Source organism: Cladophialophora psammophila (assembly GCF_000585535.1).
Source record: "Cladophialophora psammophila CBS 110553 chromosome Unknown aczJe-supercont1.8, whole genome shotgun sequence".
Lineage (NCBI taxonomy): Eukaryota > Fungi > Ascomycota > Eurotiomycetes > Chaetothyriales > Herpotrichiellaceae > Cladophialophora > Cladophialophora psammophila.
This window is the reverse complement of record NW_006912929.1, coordinates 1,305,177-1,330,941: the sequence shown is the minus strand read 5'-3', so window position 1 is coordinate 1,330,941 and position 25,765 is coordinate 1,305,177. Positions and strand designations below refer to the sequence as shown.

The 25,765-nt window shown below is 51.7% G+C and overlaps 7 protein-coding genes across 7 annotated transcripts; 3 read left to right on the top strand and 4 right to left on the bottom strand.

The window, feature by feature from the left end:
• Positions 1-1,303: 1,303 nt before the first annotated feature.
• A1O5_06118 (uncharacterized protein) lies at positions 1,304-3,913 on the bottom strand (the record flags this gene model as incomplete). Its single annotated transcript, XM_007746713.1, has 1 exon — positions 1,304-3,913. The coding sequence occupies one exon, from the start codon at positions 3,911-3,913 to the stop codon at positions 1,304-1,306; it is 2,610 nt and encodes an 869-aa protein (XP_007744903.1).
• Positions 3,914-5,041: 1,128 nt separating this feature from the next.
• Positions 5,042-5,530, bottom strand: A1O5_06117 (uncharacterized protein; the record flags this gene model as incomplete). The annotated part of the gene is made up of 2 exons (XM_007746712.1): positions 5,042-5,333; positions 5,364-5,530. The coding sequence occupies 2 exons, from the start codon at positions 5,528-5,530 to the stop codon at positions 5,042-5,044; spliced, it is 459 nt and encodes a 152-aa protein (XP_007744902.1).
• Positions 5,531-6,562: 1,032 nt separating this feature from the next.
• Positions 6,563-7,366, bottom strand: A1O5_06115 (uncharacterized protein; the record flags this gene model as incomplete). Its single annotated transcript, XM_007746711.1, has 1 exon — positions 6,563-7,366. One exon carries the CDS (start codon positions 7,364-7,366, stop codon positions 6,563-6,565), a length of 804 nt encoding a protein of 267 aa, XP_007744901.1.
• A 2,153-nt stretch (positions 7,367-9,519) lies between these two features.
• A1O5_06114 (uncharacterized protein) lies at positions 9,520-11,610 on the bottom strand (the record flags this gene model as incomplete). The annotated part of the gene is made up of 1 exon (XM_007746710.1): positions 9,520-11,610. One exon carries the CDS (start codon positions 11,608-11,610, stop codon positions 9,520-9,522), a length of 2,091 nt encoding a protein of 696 aa, XP_007744900.1.
• A 5,209-nt stretch (positions 11,611-16,819) lies between these two features.
• On the top strand, positions 16,820-19,000 carry A1O5_06113 (uncharacterized protein; the record flags this gene model as incomplete). Its single annotated transcript, XM_007746709.1, has 2 exons — positions 16,820-16,910; positions 16,974-19,000. The coding sequence occupies 2 exons, from the start codon at positions 16,820-16,822 to the stop codon at positions 18,998-19,000; spliced, it is 2,118 nt and encodes a 705-aa protein (XP_007744899.1).
• Positions 19,001-22,784: 3,784 nt separating this feature from the next.
• A1O5_06112 (uncharacterized protein) lies at positions 22,785-23,098 on the top strand (the record flags this gene model as incomplete). The annotated part of the gene is made up of 2 exons (XM_007746708.1): positions 22,785-23,010; positions 23,064-23,098. The coding sequence occupies 2 exons, from the start codon at positions 22,785-22,787 to the stop codon at positions 23,096-23,098; spliced, it is 261 nt and encodes an 86-aa protein (XP_007744898.1).
• Positions 23,099-25,139: 2,041 nt separating this feature from the next.
• Positions 25,140-25,481, top strand: A1O5_06111 (uncharacterized protein; the record flags this gene model as incomplete). Its single annotated transcript, XM_007746707.1, has 1 exon — positions 25,140-25,481. The coding sequence occupies one exon, from the start codon at positions 25,140-25,142 to the stop codon at positions 25,479-25,481; it is 342 nt and encodes a 113-aa protein (XP_007744897.1).
• Positions 25,482-25,765: the final 284 nt, after the last annotated feature.

Genomic DNA, 25,765 nt, shown 5'->3' with positions numbered 1-25,765 from the left:
AGATTTTCTCCTTTATTATAGCGGAGGGCTTCTGGTCCAATCGCTCTGCGGCCTATGCCATCGCCGGATAGAGCACGGAAATCCTTACAGCATGTTCGTGCTGCGTTTGCAAAATACCTCAGGCGAGGTGGTCCACGAACACAACTCGAACATCGTGCTCTGAAAAGCAATCGAGGCTCAACACGAGCAGGCGGTCTCGACCACCGTTTGAGATAGGTGCTGTGCGACGCAAATATTACCTAGGTGTGTTGCTAACGTACCTCTAGGCTGAAGCAAGGCTGAGCAAGACCGTTGAAACAGCCACCGATTTACACTTCTCCCTACACGTCTTGTCAGCCCTATCGCGCCCAAGTTGAGGGATATTTCTCCCCTTCAACTTAGCATTATCATTTTTTTTCATCAGCAATATTCCAACTTATGGAGAGTGTTGCTGGATTACCAGAAGACCTGGCATTTAGTGGTCTTTCAAAGTGGTGCGAACTGATATACGATGGAATTATTTCGGAGGACTCCCAAACCCAAAAATTAGAGGCAATGTTACGCCCCTGAAAATCGGTTAGAAAGCCCCTGGAGAGTGATCGGGCTGTTGTTCAAAGGTATCGTGATACCGCGAAACGAGCCAATCGAACTGGAAACTCATCAAGAGCAACAAGAAGGCCCATTGTTTACTTATAGTCAACTCGCTGTCCCACTAGGGAGCGAATGTCTTGCGATGCCATCCATGCCTATACCAGAAGACTCTACCGGCACTTGGGAAAATTCAGTGAAAGAGCCTCTAACCAGTGAACTGGAGAAAATCTTCAGAAATGTGAGGTGCACGCAGCTCGAGTTGTTCATGGTTTCAGATGCTTCAAGGAAGGTTGGGCCTTGCATTGTCCCTTTCAGTCTGGAACGACAAGTGCAAAACGGAAGATAGAAAGAAGAAAGTATTAGAGGAAGCAGCCAAGAAAATCCGATGCTTTTAGACCATGGAGTCCAGTCCCTTTCCCCTCACATGATAGCGGACAGGATATCTCTGGGCTCGAGCTTGCTGAGACACAGCCAGACGACCGTGGCAGCGTCCAATGCATCTCTGGAGAGAAAATGGAGCCTCGTGGGTATGAAGATCAGCGTGGGTAATACAGACTAGCGTCAATTTTTCCGGCTCACGGGCGTCCTTCACGTTGGGTCGGAAGTGTGTGGTCTGACAGTGGCCCAGGCCAACCTCCACCTTTCCCTTTCCACTCCACCATGACAAGTTCTTCTAGGAGGGCACATAGAATAGGAGATAGACAAAGCAGAACCTGCGCCCCTGGAGAATTGATCAAAAGTCGAATGGCTCGGGCATAATGAGCGCCCGGCCAACGAGTCGCAGCTTCTGGATCAAATCGCGACACGCCAAATGCCCATTCCCTTCAGCGAGCTTCATCGCACTCTCAATCTGCTCTGCATCAAACCCTTGGCCAGCAGTCGCATCCCAGAGAATCCTGAGCATGTCAAGGCGACCATGCTCTGCGGCCCCTTCCAAGGCGGTCCGGCCCTTCGATTCAGGACGGGGGGCATGGACATCAGCGCCACTTTTCAATAACTTGTCCGCGATTCCAGCATAGCCTGCCATCGTACAGAGTTGTAGTGAAGTGGCCCCTCCTCTGAAAGCCGGCTCTTCATTGACGTCCGCTCCTCTGTCCAGGAGGAACTCTGCTATCTCAAGGCTGCCAACCTCGCAAGCATGTTGAAGCGGCGTCCGCTTAATACCCAACTGAGCAGGTCTATTTGTATCGGCGCCCGCTTCGACAAGGAGCTCCACGAGGGCCTTGTTTTTGGTTGATATGGCTTCAAGAAGTGCTGTCCTCAGTGACAAGAGCGCAGCTGGCATATTTCTTGCTACTATCTCGTTGACATCACTGCCTGCGCGAATGAGCTTTCTGATGATACTCAAGTTGCGTCTGCCATGCTCCCTGATTGCTGTCCCAAGAGAATTTAACATCCAATTACCCATAAAGGCGAAAGCGTTGACATCGAATTTTGCTTCGAGTAGCGCGTCGAGGCCTTGTTCATCATTGCGTCTGATGGCAATGCTTAGTGGCACCCCGCCAAAACCTGGCTTTCCCATGGGATATTTAGCACGGAATGCGCATAGGAGCTCCGAGAACAACTCCCCACCACCTGAGATCGCTTTTCTGAACGCTGAATGACATGCTGGGTCTGCCCCTAGTTCCAATAAGTACCGAAGCATGTCGGTGTCCTTATTTGATATGGCTGCAGCTAGCGGAGATGTTTCCCTGTCAGAAAACAAGTTCAAACTTGCCTGGTACTTGTTAACTAGGAGCTCAACCAAGAGCTTATTGCTCCCCTTAACAGCGGCGGTGACTGCGGTCTCTCTGAAGTCCCTCGGATCCTGATAGGTACAATGGATACGATGATCATCATCATCATCGTCGGTGTTAACTCTTCGATCAAGGACACCATCAATTTCACCATCCTCATCAACGACTGCGCCCATTGACAGCAAATCTCTAATGATACCGAGGTTCCCCCAACGAACTGCCAGCAGCAGCGGGCTGTCAAAGGGACGGCCGTGCATGGAGACATTGACTTCCATGCCGCAACCCATAACTGCTCGGGCCAGGACTTCGTTCCTCTGACGCAGAGCTATAAGCAGTATAGCGTCGCCCTTATCCATGTAGAGCCCTCTCCCTATCTTATTCGAAAAGACGTTGACGTCAGCACCTGCCCTAAGCAGTAGCAATGCCATGTCTTCATGTCCTTTTTGAATCGAGATTTCGAGAGCGGGACTCAAGGCTCCTCCTGATATGTCTGGGGCTATTTGCAAAAGCTTCTGTGCATAGGCGATATTGTTCACTTCAGCTGCTGCATAGATTGCTGCATCGAAGCGGCCTCGTTCGCGGATCCGGGACAACGCCCCACGATTCTCAAAATCACGTACGAGTTCATTGTTGCCACCTCGGATTGCTTCAGCCAGCGGCGTAGACGTCGGGGACATGTCGCCGATCAGATCGTATGCTGCTGGGTCGACGGCAGCCCCTTGTTCCAGGAGAAGTTCAATTAAATCCCGTTGGCCACTCCGCACGGCTGGTGCCAGGGGAAGATCTGTCTTGGGTATGTATTCGAGGAGAAGAATAACGAGGTCGGAAAATCCTCTCATGGCGGCATTTGAAATCGATCTTCGTAATATCCTGGACGATTGTGGACATTTGCCGCAACCTGTTTGAAAATGGGCTTGGAGCATCAGTGTAACCGCCATGGTGGCGAGCTCGCAATCCAGCAATCCAATTGCTACATCAATGAACGACTTCACCTCGAACTTTTTGGCATGAAGATACTCATGGCACTGGAGCGGGGAGAATTTGGACATCAGGCTTCTGAACAAGATGTCGTCTTTTTCCCGAGCCGCAAAAAGAAGATGGGTCGAGCGTACTTCAGCACCCCATTCAAGAAGTAAATTGACCAACTCAATATCGACCGGGCTAGCTTTCTTACCAGATCGAATAGCCAACTCGAGGGGTCCTCCCCAGGCGCCATAAGCCTTTTTGACATTGGCGCCGGCAACAAGAAGAGCCCTTGTAACTTCGATACTTCGGAGCATCGCCGAGCGCTGTACGGCTGCGCATCGTGAACCCTTGACTAGACATACGATCCCATCAGCTGTCACCAAACCTGTGCTCAAAAGCGCCGTGACCAGAGTGGCGTCGCACTTTTCGATGGCAGCCCGAATCAAGTTTTCTGCGATGGCCTTACAGACATATTTCGGGCCCGCCCGAAGATATTTCATAAATTGAAGGTGCATGTGAGGATCTTTTGCCAGATATTCGAGCACTGCCCCCATTGGCACGCCATCGAGGCCCGCAAAATTGTTGGCGATGGAGAAGATCAGTGATCTATGGAAAGAAGATTGAAAAGGTTGGTTTTGCATCGTGGTCCGGTGGTTGAAGACAGATGATGAAGCGTCCGGAGGGAGCAGAGACAACAGGGCAGAATTGAATATTTCGGTGTGCGTCAGCTCGCCACTTGGAGTTGAATAGTCGCTTGGGACGGAGGCCGATCGTGCATGCGTCGAAAAAGCGAGTCCTGATTCGTTTCCAGCATACTCGAGGGCTAAGTGATCCATCTGGCGATTATGTGCTGGTCGCTGAATGCACGCTGCAGACTTCCCATCGAGATACGAGATTCCTGCTCAGTTATCAGAAAGTGATCTCAAGCAGATACAGATACTAGGCGACGTCCAGAACGCGGGCAATGGCTGCCGCAGGTGGTGCGAGTCACGGCAGTACTGATACAACCCGACAAATTTCTTTTCGTGGACTGGGGCCATACCTTGTGCTTGCAGGTGCTTTTCGAACTGCAAGAATGGAATACGTGAAGTCCACGTGTCGATCAAATCCACGTTGAAAAATTTCCCGGGTGACGCATCTCGCTCGAGTGGAATCGCATTTCGCGGGACAGATCTGCTGCGTTCTAACGTGGAATGTTTGTTCGGTATTGAAAATTCAGCTGCTGGTACATCGGACAGCTTGGCAAAAGGTAGACCAGTGCCTAGGAACTCGACAGCAGGTTCGACTTCGGCGAAGGGGGGAAATTGCTGGTACACAGAATCCCGCGATTCGAGCTCAAGGGGAAGAAACGCTTCCGCCGATGGGCTATAAATTGTCCAGGGAAATGGAGATCCAAGCGACTGGGTAGTATGGTGAGTCGTTGCCAGTGATGCCTCAGCAAGGGCGATGTGTTCCTGGGGTCGTGGGCTGGATGCTACCACCAAGGTTCCCGAGTCCAGGTCAACTAGTTCGCTGCGGCCAAAGTCGGTAACAGAAAGGGCTGTTGCTGTTGTGTCGGTGCATGGTTCGATGATTGACGACGGCGCGATCGTGGAGATTCCATACGACGGGTCGGAGTCTTTATTCTGGGGGTTGAAACCCGCAACTCCGCCAGGCCGGGTTGCCGAAGGGGATGTCCTGAATTCAATGAATTCAGGGAGAGGCGAGGCTGCCACTACCACACCACCACCGAGATGTTAGAACGACACTGGTCAAAAATACTACCAGCCCTACGTACCTCGACCCTGGACCCCCTTGACGGAGACGGGTTCGTCATGTCCCTGGCAGTACTCCTTGCGTTTCCTCTTCAGTGTCCATCGTGGAATAAGTTGGCCGTTTCGGTACACATCGCAATGGATTCCATCTTCGTTGTACTGGTCGACTGTCTGAATGATCTGGCGCCATTCCTCCGCATGGAGGTTCTTTCGCTCGGCCCACTTGTTGAGTTGCAGCTCGTACTGCGAAGAACTGAGCAGATGCCCGATTGTCAGGTACGTTGTATATACGTGGCAGATGTAAACACTAGTACGTAATTGTCACTGGTGCACTTACCTGGCCACAAATCCATGCTCCCGTTTCATGATCGCCATGATCCCGTCGTCGCCCTCGAGGATGGTCCCCGACCGGCGCAGACCGACAATCCTATCCCTGTGGCGCTCCCACTCGCCTGGGAGAATGTGTTTGCTAGTACTTGTACGAGTACGAGTATCGGATGCCATCGTTAGCTAGGAAAATGGTAATAGCAATACAAGGTGGGAGTGCTATTCCAGGGAAGATATATCGAAGGCACTAATGAGGGTAACAGCAGCGTCTCTGGAGGTTGTTTGGTACATGAAGAGAGTACAGTATGACTCGAATGATCAACAGAGAAAACTGTCTGAGGGTTTTTGAAGATACGGCTGGGGAGCAAGCGAGTAGGGTATCCCGAGCAGGCGTACGCACAGCATTCGATCTAACGGCAGAATTTGACAGAGTTGGTCGGACTTCGTATTCGTCGCTCATACTCGGGTGAGATAGTCCTCGTAGGAATCACGAAGGGTAGGGCAGAGCCGCTCGTTCCATCCACATTTATGACGAGGCGGCCGAAATCTGGTCTGGTGTTGTTCAGAAAATGAAGCTGAGGCTGAAGATTGGGCTGGATGTGCCGTCCTTCCTATTGGTCTAGACCTGGGGCGTACTAGTATGAAATACCTAGCTAGCCATGTCAGGCAGAAAGGCAGAAAGGCAGACAGATTTCGGGCAGATTTTGGAGCAGATTTCGGCAACTTTTCACAATGGCCCGCCCATTCATGGCCGCAGAAGCGGCCACATCCGGCCAAAATACTATTTGACAAAACCGGTATGATGGCATACTTTTTTTCTTCGCCACCCCATAATACAATAGAGAGACCCAAAAAAAAAGATACTAGCAAAAACAATCAACAGTCAGGATTCCCAAGTGGTCACCCACCTTAGTACTAACTGACCGGCATGTGGCTTAAGTACGGCTGAGCGAACGGGAAGCCCTGTTTTCCACATCCTATGGTCGATTGCGAAATTTTGGCCACGACAATCATTTATATTGTTTGCAATCATCTGATTGTGGCTTGCAACTAGTAGTCTTCAAAGCCCACGGCTCATGAACAATCTACATATCTTTCATGCCAATGGTGCACCTCCATATTTACACTATGCACAATTAATACTGTATACTACTACTACACAATATGTAGTACTATTTCCAGAGCTCCAATAAAAGGAATCAGGTGAGGTCAAGATATTTCCTCCAAGCCATCGGGAAAGTCCGACCCGTCAATCCATGCTTTAACGGTCTTTGCGAACAGCTGGGGAAACTGCAAGTCCCAAGCGTGAGCACCAGATCTGACAATGGCTGCCTTGCTCTCCGCGCATCCTTCTCTCAGCAGTTTGCCCATGTTGCGAGTCGCCTGCACATCGTCCTGCGTTTCCCCAGCAATGGTCAAAGTCCTCACATACACCGAGCTCAGATCGCTCTCGGTGAATCGGGCGATGCTTCTGAACCCATCCGTCAGGAGCTGCCTGCTGAAATTCCTCCGCTCCTGCTCACGAAGACCGTCGGGCTTTTGCAGGCCGATCCACGCGCAGATTGCCTTGTCGACCCAGCCGGGACTGTACTTGGAAATGGGGGCCTGGAGGCAGTACAGGACGTTCGGGTGCTCTGCGAACCATCTCCTGTACCCGGTGAACGGGGCCGCACCAGTCACGAAGAGGGTGTCGACCACCTCGGGATGTCGCTTCGCCAGCTGAAGAGCAACAAATCCACCAAGGGATGAGCCCACCACATGAGCACGACCATCTCGGGCGTGCCGTTTTATCACCCGAGTGACCTGGTCGGCAGCATTGGGAAGGGTGATCGGAAGAAGGTGTGATGATTGCGAGTGGCCCGGGAGGTCAACGGCAAGCAGGTGGTGGCCGGGAAGAAATGGGAGCACCTTCGCGTATTCGGTGTGGTTGGAGCAGAGTCCATGCAAAAAGATTATGGTGGGACCAACATCGTGATTCAATGAAAGGCAGAAAAGCTCGTCACCGCTTGACATGATTCGAGTTTGCTAATGGTTTAGGAGGACATTAAGACAAGCCAAAGGAACAAATAATAGGGAAACTTACTAGTTGTACCGAGTCACTTCCCTAACAAACTCGAAGTTAAATTCCTCAATAGGTTCACTTAAAAACAGGCAGACGGTTTGAACCACTCCTTCTGCATAGTACTACACAATTCATATGCCAAGCCATTTCGTGCCAAGATATTTATGCGGATGTCTATTGGTCAGTAGTTTTCCAGCTAGTCTAATTTCGGCAAACTTCGTACCGTCCTCAGAATGTTGCTGACGGTACTACTACTAACCTTCTACGAAAGTATTATTTACACCAGTAGTAAGCCCACCGCTAAGGATTTTACACCGTACTAAGTATAAATACCATTCAGGCGCTGTTTATTCTATCTCTAGTCAGTTCTAGGTTCTCGGTACTTCTCGAGCCCTTCTCTAACACTACAAGTAGTATCTTGGGGACGACTTCGACGCGATATCGTATCTCTGGTTGATTAGAAAGTCTCGATCCTGCTTCGACCCTGCTTCGATACTTTCTTATAGCTCCATAGTATATTATTATAATAGATAGTTTAGAGCATTCTTTTATAGCTAAGAATGTTCTCTTATATACTATGAGAGAATTTTTTATAGCGAAGACTCTTTTCTAACAAGACTATTTCGTAGAAATGAAAACTTCCATGATAACCTCCTGTTTAAATAATCCTCCTTTAATATCATAAATACTACTATGTCGTCTTCTCTATAGGTGTTAGATCGGTTCGAACTGATTCGAATCGGGTCAAATCAGTCTAGCCCACCTATAAACTTCTTAAATCGAGTTCAGCCCAGGCCAGAACCGGGCTGGAACTGGGTTGGACCGGTTTAACGCTAGGCGGGCGGGCAATATAGTACTTAAGAGGCATGAATGCTAATAGTCAATTCGGCGACGCTAAGATATTTTTTAGTATTCCTAACTGTAGATGGAATAGAAGTATATAAAAGAATCTTCTCCGCCATGAAAGAACCTTCTCTATTTACTAGTTACTAGTAGTATTAAAGAAGTTTCTCTACTTTTGAAGAGTCTTCAGATAGAAAATCACTACGCCTATGCTCTTTGCTCGACCTTAACTCGTTCCTATCGACCTTCTTTATAGCAATAGTGCGACTAATCGATGGGTCCTTCTCGCGATCCTGTTCCTGATGGTGGTATACTGAAGGTGTTGTAGTTATGTACTACTAGTAATACTAGTATTGCAGTCAGAAGAAAGCTTGCCAGTGAGGTTCACAAAACCCGAAACGTACTGTTACAGCTGCTAGCACTTAGTAATCAGCTGTCAGCGATTACCATAATCAAGGTGAGAGGTGAGCTAGATGGAAGAAGAAAATAGAATCAACAGTATGTACTGCTGGTGTGGATTTATGCGAAGATGAACAAACATCTTACCAAAACAAAAGGCATCTACGAGCTTTTATTAACTTTTTTTTTGTTTCATTCATTGGAGGCAATGAGGAGGATTAGACCCCCATTTACCCCTCAAGAGAGTTTGACTAGGCTAGGTGATACTAGTAGCTATATAGGGAGATGCACGAGGACTCTTGTCCACGGCTCAAAGAGCCCATCCTTCCTCGGAAGGCGTGGGACGACTGCTCGATGGCAGCGAGATGGCGGTAGTGGTAGTCGTGGTGGTGTGGCAACAAATGAGATTGAGTTCACTGTAAATGGGTTGGTTTGCAACTCCCCAATTGAGGAAGCACAACTTCGTAGATGTTGGGGGTATCTCGGTCAAAAATAGTGTAAGTAAGTCGATGAGACAACAGATAAATCCCAAATCCCTAAATCTGATCATGTCGCCGTCAGATAGGTAAGTGGTAAGGTCAAAGTCAAATGCTCCGGTCGCTAAATGCAGAAGAAGGCTGATGATGATGATAATGATGATGAATGATGAATCCTGTTTCCGTTGCTGTTTCTCCTGGGGCTGATGCAATGTGTAGTATCCGGTACTAGTAGTTGATGATGATGATGATGACGGATGTTGTGAGAAAAAGTAGAATTGCCGCGAGGCAACATCTTTGTAGGAGAGTCGTTCAGTCGTCATGGGAGGAGGCATATTCACAAAAAGGAGGTAAGTAGGGAGGGAGGAAAGGACTATGGCTCAGTTTTAAATCGGACAGCTGTTGTTCTTCTTCATGGCCTTGGCCAGCATCAGCTTTCTCATCCACTCGATTCGCTCTTTGGAGCTGTCAACCGCGAAGTGGTGAGACTTGTGGCTCTTGTCAAAGATCTTCTTGTTTACCTTTTCGTTATCGGGGATCAGGGAGAAGGCGAATGACTGATCGCCAGCGGGAATCTTGCCCTGGCCCAAGAGGCTCTTCTTAAAGGCGGCGCTGAGTTTCGAACTCGCGGCTTGTGCGTAGGCATGTAATGTGTACTCGTCCACATCAATGTCCTCAAGAGCATTCGCATTGGCGTAGTGGGTGTCGTGCATCGTGAGCTTGTTGCCGACCAGCGTGCAATAATTGTCTTGCCACTCGTGTCGGAGCATCCGGGTAGTTTTCCGCTTCCGCATCCAACCTTGGTGATTCGCGAGTTCGATTTCCGTCACTCGCGCCGCGGGACGAGTTTCCAGTGAGTCGATTTCCCTGACGGGAGCCACAGAGGGCGTAAAAGACTGCTGGCGGATATGGCGCCGAGGAGGCACAGGCTGGGTCGACACACAGCGCTGGATGGGTTCAGGGGGGCTAATTGTCGCTGGAGTTGCGCCATATCGCATCTCAGGAGGGACAGATTGGGACACATCACGTTGGCAAGGGTCTGGAGCCATGGCGGTGACGGGAAGATCAGTGGCTGACATGGGGGTATCAATGCGGTAGATGTCAGCCGGAGATGCAACGCCGCCATAGTGATATGGATCGCGCTGAAGCTGAGCTTTGAGTTGAGCCTGGATCTGGGTGGGTTGTTGGAGAGCGGAGATGGGTGTCCGCGAAGGAAGTTCGTCTTGAGTTTGGCCCACGGGGATGGTGAGTTTGGGAAGACCACGGAGGTGCTCGGCGAGATGAGCGGACTTGGCGGCAAATGAAGCGGAGGCAGCAGGAGGGGGCGAAGGGTTACTGGAGTGTGACGGGGTGTGGAGGTGTTGGAAGTTGAGAAACTGCCTGACGCTCTCCTGAGGGTCGCGAGGCTGGACTCCACTTAGGCTCTCGGCAGTGATCTTCACGGAAGAGGGTCCAAGAACGTCTGATGAACCGACGACCGACGGCAAGGCTTCGGAGTGGGCTTCAGATACGGGTCGGCGGGCGTCGTCTTCCCATGCGCGCTGCATACGAAGGATCCTTCGTTGTTGCTTTTGCCACTTGGGACAGTCTTCACCTTTGGAGCACTTGTGCTCTTTGGGGAGCACCTGCTCGATCCCAACAATGGAGACGGACTCTGCAGGCGTAACAACATCGGGCTGGCGAGCTCGTCTCCGGGAGCGAGATCGATCAACAACGACATGGCATTCTTCCGGGCGAGCAGCCCGCTGGACAGCTCTGGGACTTCTGTTGTTCCTCGAGGGCGTTCTCGAGAGTGGTGTCTCGAGGGAAATCATGCTGCTATTGCGGAGTTGGTGAATCGAGCTCATGACTCTATGGCGTTTTCCAAAGGAGCTAATGTCAAGTTCCTTGAGATCCTCGAATTGCAGGTCGATCAAGACACTGCCGGAGATGTCGTGTATGAGGAACTTTTCCACAACCGCTTGCTCGAAGCCAGCCTCGGCCATCCAATCGGCAACCTGCCGAGGAGTCCAATCCCGAACTTGAGACTCGTCGAGTTCTGCTACAGCAGTGTTGAGGGCGTTGATGGGTTTAGCAGGAGTCTTTGGCTCGACGATCGGAGACATGTTGAGGAAGACGTCGTCGTCGGGATTTGTAAGGATCTCAGGCGTGCCGCTGAACAAGTGAGGCCCTTGTGGACCCAGCACTGCTCTGTCGTCGAAATGAAACTCAAATCCGTCGAGGCCACCGCTGTGAGGCGGGGTTGGGAGCTCATCCCGGCTGGATGATAAGGTTGATTGACTATCGTCATCTTGGGAGTCCCAGGGCTTGGGAATTGAATCGGGGTCGTCCTCGTTGTCGGTGTCAAAAATCTCGGTGGCTTCTGACAGAGGTCTGGGGGCGATTGTCCGTCGACCGAGGAAGGAGAGGTCGGGTGGCTTCTGAAGCATCTCAACTGGCTGCAGCTGAAGCGGAGAGTATGGCGTCGACCAGTCCATGGGTTAACAGATACTCTATGATGGGGATGGTCTTTACAGTTCTTCAGAAGGTCAATCTTGGAAGATTGAATTACGGTGGAGATGTAAATTCATGAAGGGGTTCAGGTATGTATGTATAGATGGTCATTGTGGTGGATGCGGGCGGTTAGAGGAGTCGAGCAATGTGACAAGTGGAGATGCAAAAACCAGGGTACTTGCAGAGATGGATGCAGGATATTGAATCGCTACTGCAGAGGATATGTGTGCGATAGATGTGAAACGACAGAAAGGCAGCCAGTCAGTTGGAGGCAAGATGCTGTGGGCTGGTATAGGCTGACATAGGCTGGCGGCAAGAGAAGGCTGGAGATGAGAAGGAAGGGAGCTCACCAATAGAGGGGCATCTATGAAAAGTACGCGCTGGAGCCGTCCCGGTCAGGGTAAGGCCGCCCCCACTATCCCGCAGCCTACTCCTACCAATGGGAACACATAAGAGGGTGATGGAGGAGGAAAGAGCGGAGCCCTGAGCGGGGCCCAAGAACATCCTGCGGCTTGACCATCCCCCACACTACAGCCAATCACTGTAGCCACCTTCTCCTTTCCAAAAATACCTTTCCACTTATCCTCCGATGTGTTGGAGCTAGACTCCCACCATCTTCCCTTCTTAGGTATAGCCTCCACATAGTCTGTTCCCTGGAATAGTATCTGGCGCTTCTCACTCGCTATGGTTTCTCCTGGCTCGAGCCGTTTTCCCACCGAAGATCCCCTAGGCTCTTCCCTTTTCGTGCCTTTTCCTCTACGTGCCGTACCGCTAAACCCCCCTTTTGCCAAATTTCCCACTCGTTGTCCTACATTTTCCCAACCTCCTCACCATTTCACCCCCTCCCTCCAGGAATCCAATTTTCTAATTGGTCGCACATTCAAGAAAATACACTTGGCCTCCGTTTGGCCTCAATAAACTTCGGAAGCTCTCCTGCCCTGCTGATCTCTCGGCAACGTTTCTGAGCTAACGATGAACCAAGCAATCGTCTCCTCAGTGCGAGTCACAAGATAGCATCAAGCCAAGGATCTACCTATGTAGTCTCTGCACTCAGTACGTAGCACATTTTCGCTGTGTATCCCACACGTGTCGGGTTTCTGGAAGCGCAGCCCCCCTCTATCTGATGACATTGTACCCAGTAACGGGCACGACATTCACCATCGATCTTTCGTCCATCCAAGTTGATTCGAGAGCCCGATCGAAAAGACCCCAGGGATGCTTTGGATCTAGGTAATTGGACCCTTTACATGTGGACTGACTACCACTTAACTGTGTGTTCCTACCCCTCCTGCCCTGGTGGAATCTGAGAGGGGTTCGACAGAAGACAGACTTTCCACCGATAGAGCGCAGGAACGGCGAAAGCGGCCCTTGCCGTGATAAGAGGTCTTGGAGGTCTTCCCGTCAACTCATCGGCAGATTGGCGGAATCACTAGAACCAAACTGAGACTGGCGTGGAGACAAATTTCCATCAGGTGCCACTTTAGGGAGCTTCTGCCATCGCTCCCGCACCTTTCTCGCAATCCGCAAGAGGCACGTTTTCTCGCTAAAGTGTCAATTATTGATCTCAATACCCAGTAGCTCAACTGTGATATTCATCTCTAAGCGCACCTGCAAGCAACACTTTTAAAAAAAGATTTTGCACTGTACTTAATTGAGCGTCTACCATCCCTGGGGGAGGTTCGTCTACCTCCCACGAAAGTGCGAGAGCAAGTTGCGCACGATGTTGACGAAAATCTCCAAAAGACTCTCCACGCACGTGCGACTAGGGTGAATAATCTCCGTCCTCATGGCGGCGTACCGCTCTGCACATGGCAGCCACAACTTGACAGCGGTGAGCCCACCGCTCTTTGCCAACAATATGGCACAAGGACACAAGTAACCTCGCCGCCCTCGCCGCCCTCGCCGTGGAACATTTCCGGCAGTAGGACGACATTACAAGGTACCTAAAGTACATCCGGGAGCCCCAGGACCGGGAAGCTGCCTTGGAAGTCGTCACTGGGTCACTCGGCATCCGGCATGAACAAGCTTGCACAGTGCCTCCCAACAAGTGCGTCGACGCTTTCTGCGACAGACCTTCTGCAAAAAGCCTAGCCAAAACTGCGAGTTAAGCTCCAACGAGGACAAAAAGAACCTTTAGAGGTGGTGGAGGGCATGGAGCCGAGCTTTGTCCCTCGGCGACTTGCAGCTTCGCTTGCGTGCTCGGAGACTGCTGCTTGCTCCTCCGCTGAATCCATTTACCGAGGTGTGATAGTGGACCTAGATCTCAAAGGCCGTGGGATGAAATTCGACCCCTCTAGGCCAGCAACGGTTGCCCAGGCTTGTGTTCTTGGCAGTTCGGTGTATGGGTTCTGGTTGCTCGATGGATTCGAAAGGGCTATGGAGGGTTTGCGGGTAGTGGTGATGAAAGATGGATGTTGTGCATGGAAGGGAGCTTCTCCAGACCCTCCACGTGAATGGAGGGCCGGCATGGAGGAAGTGCCATTGTGGTACGGAGGTAGCACAAGAACAATCGTTGCATTCTGTGCGTGTAACCATGACGCACGCAGCTGTGCTTTATGCTCCAAGTTGTAGAGTTGCACATAAGCATGGAAATGTGAGGAAGAACAATGACAACACGCCCATGCGAGACGAGGGCAGCCTTCCTAAACCTGGCTCCATCTGTGGTGTACGACACACGGCGTACAATGCAATGGAATTGTGTCTCCCAAAGGTATATGGTATCTTCCAAACTCAAATCCAACCGCTGTCCTTAGAATAGAAGCAGCAGCAACTCCTGAAGGGAGATGCACATGAACGCCATCTCCGACAGCCCTACTTAATTCCGATGAGTTGCGTACCCTCGTTGATTCGCAAACAATCACGATCGCTTCGAGCAAGGCATGGAAACAATGAGATGCATGGAAGTTCTAAAAATAAGAGCATCATGACGAAGGTACAGTCACTTGTACCTACTGTACCTATGCAATCAGAGAAGCGAGGGGGAGATTGAGGGGAAGACGAGGACTGACGAGGTCAAGCTCGAACGGATTACCCAGTACCAGACTGCCGCAAGCGAATCGAGTCATCGAGCATTGTACCGAGTACTATAGGCTGGCCCAAGCTCCCGAGAAAATTCGCAAGAGCTTGCAGCAAGACGCAGCTAGTGTGACTACCCACCTGTGAGGCCTGCAGACCGTTGGTGCATGCGGACCATTGACCAGTTCCTGGCAATTGTTTCCCCACCACGCCCACTAGAGACCCACTCCACTAACAGATGAGGCTAATGCAAGGCTAATGCACGAGAGTTGTCTTGGCATCACGGTTGGCTCCCGTCGCTCCCGCGATTTTCAACACCCAGATTGAACTTCACCCCAGCAGGGCAGGTTCCCTTCCCTCCCTTCCCTCCCTTCCTTCACCCAGGATAGCTTCGGCACTAGCCCCCAGCCTTTGACCTTGATTCGGCCACCCACATCCAATCAGTGGCATTTTTCCAGCTTTTCCTGCACACCATCGGCTTTTTTCTCAAACCTTTCTCTCACCTGATCAGGCCAGACTGCCTTCTGTCTCCCCGGCTGACCCCCCTCTCGTACCCAGTACTTCACTTGGTGCTGGGCTCCTAAAGATCAGACCCGATCAAGCCGATCAACGTACTACTGACACAACTGCGGGCACACTTTGGACCGTGCAACAGTGTACAGAAGACAGTCCAAATTTTTCGAGACGGTGGGACAATGCCAACGTTGCGGAAAAATGACAAGCGCATGTGGCAGAAGGAGAATTTTTCCTCCGATCAACGTTTCTAGCAGGTATGGGCCAAGGCGTTGTCAATATCGAGGCCCATTTCGGAAACTTCTGCAAGCACTGTGTTGACAAAGTGAAGCGTTAGCACTGCACCTATCCGTGTGGCTGTGGGCTCATGATGTGTGCGACGACTCGCTTGGGGGAAACTCACCTCATTTTCTCATATCTGGGATACAGCAAAGAAACCCAGTGTGCCGATTGCATGGCCAGCCACATAGCAGCGTCATTGCGTTGGTCGTGTTCACAGCTTTGGTAACGACTTCTCGTGGTTCACCCCAGAAGTTGGTACCTTCCGGATACAAGCAGTGTGCGCCTTCTCCCACCAAGCTCAGATGTATCTCGCCTGTGCAGTTCCGCATGACCGCATTGTGAGCGGATCTAGGCCATTTCACGTACCTAAGACCCGATGGTTTGATGCCCTTGTCCCGACTCGGTCGGCTGGCCACCTCGATTAGCAGAAGAGATAGCCTGTGCTCTCAGTGGCTCGATTGTCCTTCGGGGGTTGGCATTCGACCGCCCAAGGGTAGCCATGAGCCAACTGGTTCTACCGAGGACGTACCTCGTACCCAGTACAGATTGGGCGTTGAACAATGGGCCTAGGGCCTGACCAGGGGGTGTGGATGAGCCGGGGGTCCTGAAGCAGGCCTGGACCCAGAGGCGCTAACTGACTTGTTCGTGGGGACTCGTCGAAGCTCTCGAGGTCTAATCTTAGCTTCGAAGCGCCCTCCACCCCCCACTAGCCAATGGGTGTCGATAGCTCCCACACTCCATGTTGATTCCTCATGCCTGCTGCAGACTATCGAGGGACCGAATCAACCGAGTATTGTTGACCTGCCTCGACAATGACCCATTCGACCAACTCTTTCATTGCTCAATCAATGTGTTTCCCCTCCTTCGCCATCCCAACCACCAATACTGGATGGGCGTCTCCAGGCGCAGACGCGATATTCATAGATACACCTCCTCCAACATGTGCCGCCCCTCTTTCTCATTCGTCCTCCATGCAGACAGTTGTTTCTTACAACCGGATCCTATCCTCGACCTACTCGGAGCCTCATCGTACTTGCATGTTCCTCGCCTCTTCGATCCAAATATAGCTCTCTCCACCTTTTGCGAGCCCTTCGAAGTCTCTCATATACACCATCCCCGGCCAATGTCGCCGTGACTTCCTTCAAGGCAGACCGTTGCCCTCGCTGTTGTCCCTTCACCTCGTCGACAAACCCCCTCCCCCCTTAGACCTGCGGATACTGCTGGACAGTGTTCGCGACCATTCTCTCGTAATAGTTGACAGCAGCGCGGTTCCACGGATCCCATCCTGTCATTGTCGTCCTTGATATCTGTATCTTGTCGTTGGTTTTGTGCGCCGAACCGAATACTGTACACCCACACATCCCGTGCCCAGCACCACCGTCAATGGCCTCTGGAAACGAGAAGAAGGCTGCGCCTGCGACGAAGGACTCGCCCTCTACGAGGTCTTCCAAGATGCATAGACGATCGAGATCAGGTGAGCATTGTTATACACCGCAGGGTCACTTTTTGGGAGGATGAATGCTGATCCTGACTCCAGGTTGCTTCACATGTCGTCTGAGACGCAAGAAGTGTGATGAAGGAAAGCCAAAGTGCAAGGCATGTAGAAACTTGGGCCTTGACTGCGAGTACAAGCGGCCCCATTGGTGGAGCAACAATGAGACTCGCAGGAAGCAAAAGGAGCACATCAAAACAATCATCAAAAGAACAAAGACAACAGAGAAGAGTACGAGTACTCAAAGTCAATGTACTACATACCACGGGACCCATGGGGAGCCTCTTGAAGCTCTAGCTGATCCATGCACAGATGCTCTGAACAATGCCGCACAATCTTACTCGGAAGATTCCCAAGACGAATACGACCCTACCTTTGACCCGTCCTTTGCGACCACTCCAAGTCTCTTCGACCCTTATGGCCCCAATATCTACATGCCTCCCGACTCATATGGGCAAGCAATCCCCTGGGAGGTGGATGTCAAGACGGAGCGCCACACTTATGTCAATGACGAACTCACTCGCCGAGACTCGTCGATATCAACCTTTAGCACCTTCTACCCTCCCCCTGCGCATGCCACTTTACCGTCTTATACCGGCGACGACTGGGTGCAGCAAGACATCTTTGAGAGCCGACAGGACTCTTGGACCGAAGGCGATTTCGACTTCAACAGCCTTGACATGCCCCACGTTGCGCATCAATTCGAACCTCAATGCTCCATCGTTCAACTGGAAGATTGCGACCGGCCACTCTTCGAACACTTGCTCCAAAACGTCCTGCCGCTGCTGTTTCCCGTTCTCGAAGCCTACCAACACGACTCGGTCCGCTCGAATGTAATACTGCCTTCTCTGGAAAACAACAAGGCATATCTGCATTCCTGCCTTCTAGCCGCCGCTACTCACATGAAGGGCAACAGGCAATTCTCGACCTTCACGGCGGATGACGACGCGATGCGCCACAAGCTTGCCTTTGTGACGATCGTCGTCGATGCTCTCAATAGTGACAGTCAGCACAGCGAAATGCTCGATGCTCTACTCGGGATGATTTCGATGCAGGGCTGTGTCGGCTCAGCCCTGGAGCTAGAAAAGGAATTGATTCCCTGGCACCAGCATTTCCAGGCCGCCGCAGACATTGTGCAGAAGCTCAACCTTCCGCAGAGCTTGGAGAGCAACGCCCAGACGGGAGGCCATCCGCCGTTCAACATGAGTCTAACCGCGTGGATCGACATTCTCGGGGCAACGATGCTCGGCAAGGCGCCCCGATTTTCCCATACCTACAGAAACATGTTCTTCGCCGGCGCGTCGACGGGACTGGAGAAATTGATGGGCTGCAACGACTACGTCATGTACCTCCTGTCGGAAGTTGCTTGTCTCGACTCGCTCAAGATCGAAGGCAAATTGGACGACTACGGAATGTGCAGCCACATCACCTCGCTGGCCGGAGCTCTGGACACGATCGAACCGCAGGAAGTCTTGCAGCTCCCTTTCAACAAGGCCGGCGTTCTTCGACCGAAGCAGCTGACCAAGAACATCACCGCCATTTTCCGCAAAGCTGCCCGCGTCTACCTGTGCTCGCTTGTCCCCGAGTATAACCGCTACCAGACCGCCACCGTCAACCTGATCTCGCAAATGACCGACCTTCTCCAGTATATTCCCCCTGGTCCCACCGGCTTCGATCGATGCCTTGTCTGGCCCATGCTCATCTGCGGCGTGAACTCAATCCCGGCCTCTTCATTCCGCCGCGTCCTCTCGCAGCGATGTGACCTGCTCGGTGAAGCCGCCGACCACGGATCCTTTGGACGGATGGTGCGCCTGTTGCATGAAGTCTGGAGACGCAACGACGACGTGGTAGTTTCTGCGGGAGTCTGTGAAGCCACCCCCGTGACGGCAGGAAGCCCTGGAGGATCGATCTCGACACCAATTACCGCAGCCGCCACAGCCACCGGAGCCGGAAACTCAGCAGGGGCCCCTTCTTCTTCTTCGACGACGACGACGACGACAGCACCGAGGAACCAGAGCGTCCACTGGCGGGACGTGATGCAGGAAAACAAATGGGATTTCCTTCTGATATGAAACAGCACCCTTCTCTCTTCAATCAAAGTCCATTGGGGAAAAAAAAGAGGATTTGCAACTCTTGATGGTGCAGGGCCCCCGCTTGGTCTTGATGACCGGGCTACCCCCTGCCGAGATGCAAAATACTCTTGAACACGGGCTGCGAGAGAGAGGCCGTTCATACCGGGAGGAAGAACGACGTTCGTTTCAAAACCACCACCACCACAAACCAACTTGACGTTAATTGTCCTTTATCAAGCGACAACTAATCTCTTCCGCTCATTTTTTCAATGACGACCACCACCACACGCCTATTTTTCTCTTTCTTTTTGGAAAAGAAAAAGAAAAAACTCACTCCCATGAAATCTTTTCTGGCAAAGGATTAATATCTCACACACTGCATCCTGGTCTGGAAACAAAAACATGACCCAACTCCACAAAAGTTATTTGTATTTCCTCGGGCAACCAACAGCAGCAGCGACGACGACGACGACGACGACGAAGAAGAAGAAGAGGAAGAATCGAGGTGGCGTTTTCCCCATCTCTGGACCTCAAACTGGTTTTTTTTTCTGGCTCCAGGCATGAGCGCTGGCGCAGGGGCGCGAGGTTTACATGCATACGCGGGCAGGCAAGACCCGCAATCTTACTACAAACTAACAGCAGATCTAACGGCCAGGGACCATATCACAGGACATATCCTTCTTTCCCCCGTTCTGGGATGAGTGAGGGGTCCTAACTTCGTCATCCTAGACAGGGAGGGAGAGACAAGGCTGGGAAAAAAGGGGATATCATTTTTTGTTCTATTTCTCTTTCCTTGACATTAGCTTATACTTAGTTTTACTTACTGGCTTATGATACCCCCTCCATTGCGTGGAGTCCCACAAAGCCCCTCCACCCCTTACATATATTTCCGACGAATCTCTTTTTCCACACCTCTGAAGTTTTTTGGGGAGAGCTTTTGAGTTCTTTTTTGGAGGCTTTGGCGCCACGGGCACGCACGGACGGGAGTTTGAAAGGGAAGGGTGAAGGAAAGGCTGGTTGATTGGAGGGCTGGGATGGCATCGCTTTGGCCTCGCACTCCACATATCTGGATTTTCTGCATTGGTTTTCGCGCGCAACGAAGAGGTTGGGGTGATGAACACGCAGCAGCAGCAGGAACCCAAGCCAGGGGAAGGGGTGATGGGAACTGGACTGATCGATAGGAGGGTTGCTTGTAAAGAGTGCCGCTCTCTCTTCCCTCCTTTCTCTCTCGCTCTCGCTCTGTGTGAGGGCCCCTAGTCATTGCCGTTGCGATGACAAACATCGAAACCGGGTCACATCATACGTCGGGCTGTATGTATGTCCAGCTGGCCGAGGAAGGGACAGACGCAATCCGAACCACGAAAACATCAAGAGCGAATTAAAAAAGAAACGGAGATACGGCTACCGTCAGAGCAAGACGCAATGAGCGAGGCAAACCAATGCCTGCATGATAGTCCGTGCCGCAGAGAGGGGATGAGAGGAGGGAGAGCGGCCAGGGGTAGAACACAACACAAGACGCATTTTGCGCACGAAAGGCACGCATAATAGGCAAGCAATCTGAGGCAAATGTTCGACGCACGCACTTGAGAGAGGCGAGTGCGGTATCGATGCGAGGATAGATTGGACAGGCACGCAATCTGGAGGAAATCCCTCCTCTCCAACAACCCCCTTCCCTCTGGGGAAATGACTTAGGAAGAACTGGCTGGGGCAATGAGGTTTTGAGGTGCGAAAAGACCAGAGAAAGAGAAGGGGCAGGCGAGAACAAGGCATGCTGGGCGTTTTGTTTGCATGCATGCATGAATGGATGAATGGAGATAGACGGATTTTGATCACCCATGAAAGATTCAGAGATGCCGAAAGACGCAAGAGAGGGAGAGAGAGGGAGACAGAGAAAGCCAAGAAAAAAAGGTCAAAGTTCTATTCCGTCCCTTTTCCTTTTCTTTTCCCCTTCCCTTTCCCTTCCCTTTCCCTTTCCCGTTCCTTGTTTTTTCTTGAACCGTGAGATTCGAAAGGGGAGGCAAGGCATTGCAAGGTTGCGGACAAATGAGGCAGCCACTGAGCGCAGTTGCTGACCCACTACTCTCTGTCTGTCGTTGCCATAGGTAGTGGTTTCGATCCACGGTACGAGCTGGATTCCGATGGAATCGGCCCCTCAGGTACCAGGGATGTCAAGGTCGTGGTTCCCTGTTCACAGAGGGCGTCATTGTGTCACGCTGGAATTCCAGATGCGCGATTTTTGCTCCAACCCCGCTTATCTTCTTTGGACCTGACCCCGGATCTCGAGACCGCAAGGCTATCGCCAACATGGGATTTTGGGCACCTAAATTCGGCCCAGCCCGAGGAATCTCTTCAAGGATGTACCGGGCATGTGGCGAGTCAGACGAACCACAATCCGACGAATGCGGGTTTCGACTCACGCTTCCTTGTAGCAGGGTTCCCAGGGTTCTCGCTCGCGATTGGCCCTTGGGTTTTTCATTGCGAGAGTCCAGCATCGCGTACCTGAGTCTAGGATCGCGTACCTAAGTCCAGCACCGCGTGTCTCGAGGCCAGCACTGTATGCTTTGGCAGCAAGCACGCCCCCAAAACCCCGGGTTGTCTGTCCGACACGAGAGCTTCCAAGAGATTGATTCGCCAGTGCGCAAAAGGTTTAGACAAATGGGTCCTGGAACATCTAGAACTCCCTCAGCCACGTCACGTTCGCAAGCGCCTGTGACAAAGCTCCAACACCTGCCGGCCTCGAGCGAAATCGTTGCCCGCCTGCTCTCAGAACTATACGGCAATCTGCTGCCCAAATCCGATCTATGTGAAATCGTAAGGTGATTGAGCCGTCAGCCTCTCCCCACGGATATCGTCAATGCCGTGAGATAATAGACCGGGATAACCAACAGGGTAGCAATCCCACATTCTGCCTGTTGGCACAGGTTACGCCAGGTTTTGTGGCTGCATGTCAAGTATGCGCACAATCATTAGGCTCGTCCGTTTATACGCAAAAATAGTAGAGACTGCGCAGATTTTGCGGCTGTTTAGCCTTGGATGTATGTCCCTTTCTCTTTCGTTACCCTAGTACCTTCTAATCTGTTTCTTGTAATTGATCCACCTGTCGCTTGACGCTTTTTTTGTGAGTTATGTGGATTCGAGGCTTACCTGGCATGTAATTTATGCAACAAGCTCGGCCAACCATAGCATGGGCCGACTGGACTTCAGAACCTTTGACCAGCTCTGTGAGGAAAAGAAAAAGCAGGGAATCGCTCAACCACATCCCAACATGAATCCAGGCGCCACTGTTAAATTCGAAGGCGACCGATATATGGAGAGGCGGACTCGGTATATAACTTCAAGGTCAGCACTGGAATCTCGCACCAGGTACATCTGTCTTTTTCATACTTGCTGCGTGCTTGGATCGGCCATTCTCTGTCCGGCTTCTCATCGTTTCCTACCCCTTGGATTTTCAGGTACGAGTGGTGTGGTGTAGCTTTAAAGTTTCTTGAAGTCTCCTTTAACAGGATGCCTGCAGCTTGATTGAGAAGGGACCAACTCCCTCGCCACGATATCATAAACACCAGAGCAGAGTAGGGGTTGCTTCTGATTCCTGCACTCCCGTATAGCTGCGGGCACACTTCTCAAGGGGCCGGTTGGGAGCAGAGTCTTAAACACCCCCCTTTCGACAGCTACCACGTGACTTCCACACTCAGCCTTGTGCCTCGCCGCAGAGCGTTTCAGGCCTTTCAGAGCTCTTCTGGCAGAGCTGCATCAACGCGAATTCAGAATGTCCCCGTCAAAGGGAATGCTCGACGGTTACATTTATTCCAACACCGGGCTCGTCGACCGCCTGGTGGAAGCTCGCGACCGAACATCCAGGAGCAGTAGGGACGCGAAAAAGAGCCAAATCGCTTTGGAAGATCCAAAGGGGAAAGAGAAGAAAGACGAAGCTGTCGTACGCAGACTTGAGGGAGAGATGGACAAACTTACCGATCTAGTGCTCCTGCACGATGCTCAAGAATATCAAAAAGGTAAGTGGCATCGGGCGTCGCTGACATTCAGAGGAAACACTCACATTCTGCAGATGTCAAGGACGGCACCCGCTCATTCATGCATTAACAGTATCCAACATTGATCCTCGGGGGGAGAGAAAGAGGGCCGACCACGATCGATCATCATTGCTACAAGGTTGCTGGGGCAAGGCGGCAGCGTATCGGAAATCTGCGTGTTCATGGAGGTTCCTTCATTGGATTTGCTGGGCCATCTGTCTAAGCATGTCATAGTAATGTCAGTCAAGAAGAGGAAGTCAAAGGGGGAGACGGATGTAAGGCTCGCAAAGAGTGGGCTGGGCTGTATTGGCTGTAGTGGAAACCTGGGGAAACAACGATGTCGATCGGGTTAACTTCGGTGGCTGTCCATGTCCGGAATAGTCATTCCGGTGATCGGAGGATTTGTTTTTCCGAAGACTGAACGTACTTTTTTGAGCTGTGCTTGCTAGTACTATTAATAATACTCACCTTCCTTTGGGGCTTGATTTAGTGACTTGAACGGTTGCTCTTGCCTATCGTAGTGAAGATCCCTTCCAAAGGCAGTTTGACCTCACCTCCATCAGCCATAATCCCCAAGAGAGCCTCCTTCAGCTGCATCCTGCGAGTTTCCATCAGCGAGGCGGATCACCGAGGCAAATTCAGTCAGATAATACTCTCGCCAACCGAGTGCTTCTGGGGGACCCAAGCTATGTGCGCTGGCAGACATCGTGCCTCCCGCTCGAACGGGGACGATAAAATGATTAAAGAGCTCGTGGGGTGAAGTAAGACACCCCGGACTTGATCAGGTCTTTGATTTGGTTGCCCGGCGTGGGGGCTTTGAGCCTTGCCTCAAAATGTCCCGTTGTTGACGTCGTTGTACAACCAGCTCACGCTCCCTACCACTAAGATTTCGCTCCGTCGCAACCATCGATAATATCGCTCAAGGCGTCGTGAACTTGTTTTTCCAACTAGGCCATGAAAGCTTGCTCGCAACGGAAGATACTTTGCGTCCAACTTTCGCTAGTCGTGTTTTGCGTCGCACGAGGGTCTGTCGCCTGATTGGGCGACGTCGGAAGAAGTCGGCTTATCGATTGCGCCTTGCTTGTTCTCTAACAGAGTGGTCCGGGGTAATGTCTGGGGGGATATCCGGGGCCCCTAGGCTGACGGGATGCCCTTCCCACTCTTGAGTTCGCTCAAATGTTCGCTCAAACGTGTCCCGGCCAGCAGAAACAGCTCCCGATATGTTTCAGTGGGATCGGGGGACTCGATCGTGCTGATGATGGAGAACCGATCAGACGGGCTGAAATGCCCAGGATGAGGGCGGTTGGGTGGAGCTACGCATCGAATGAGTATTCTTGGCTTCGTACACGTCTGCAATCAATCCGAGGGAGCATCGTTCTTGAAGAGATGTCTGCTCAGGCTGAATTAGACCATGTACATGTCTCGGCTGACTCATCTGATGGACCATTGGCGTCCACCGAGTGCCCAGCACCTTCGCCAGGCCCATGTAAGGCCTTGATCAAGATTGCTTTCCGCAGAGCTTGCGTGATGGAACCTCGTAAAGATGTCCTTGTAACGCAGATGTAACATTTTGCCCCGCACGGTGACTACGAACTGTCGCCTGACTTGGACTGAGCCTGCACTGACGGGATGACTTTGTGCATTCCAGACGAATCAGAGTCTGACGCAGATGAAGCGATTTGCCAGCCTTCCTCCCGGGCACAAGGCTTCCGCCCACGTACTGGGTAACGCCCACTCAACGCCCACCTTGCGTGGGGTGAAATCAAACAGGTCACTTGGGAAAGACCCTCTGTCCCTTTCAGCGAAGACACAGACTTCTTGTGCCAATAGATTGCCCTTCTGCATGATTTAAGGCCCCTTGAAGAGGATGCGAAAGCTGAAAAGTGTATGGCGGCGGAGGCGAAGCCTACAACACCCGGAAACGTATAAATACCTGGGTGGGAGGGATGCGGTTCCCGGTTTTCCAAGAGATTCCAACATATGTGCCTAACATGAACCACACGCAAGCGACATCTGGGTTCGATACCTAACTCCAGCACAACGATAATACGTAAATTCGCTACCTTTCGTATTCAAATCATGGCGCAGACATTGAGGCAAGCTCGGAGATGATGGATAGACTCACAGGAGAACTGACAGGATACAGAATCAACCGGATCGACTCGAAAAGCTCCTGTACCGGAAAGGCTCGAGAAGGAGGAGACATGGTGGACGTCTTCCTCTACGGAAGCTCTAGCAACGTCATGGACTTCATTTTGCTCGGGCGCAGGTCAACAGTCCAGGCCGTCCTCAGGCGGATCCCAGCCAAGAACAAATTCGGAGATAGTATCGGGCGTTGCGACAGCTCAGAAGACACGATGGCGGGGCTGCTGAGATACATGGATGAAGTAACAGATGCAAAGATTATTCGGGAGGCAGAGGTATACCGCATGACGCTGGTTGGCTGTGAGTAACTACAGTATACGACAGGGCAAGAAGATGAGTGGAGAGGAAAAAGGACAAAGCAGTAGGGCAAAGGTTGAAGCTCAGGAGGAGTAAGGAGCAAGGAGGAAGGAGGAAGGAGGAGGGTGAGACTCGACCACGCGTTAGGATGTCGCGTGGACGGGGTGTTGGACCGAGAACCTGCAAGGTACCTACTCCGTGCCTAGCGAGGCTACAAGGCGAAAAGGGGATAATTCCGCGCGGAGGGAGCGGGTGGCCCCGGAACGGTACTCCAGCCACTGGCGAGGCTGGACGA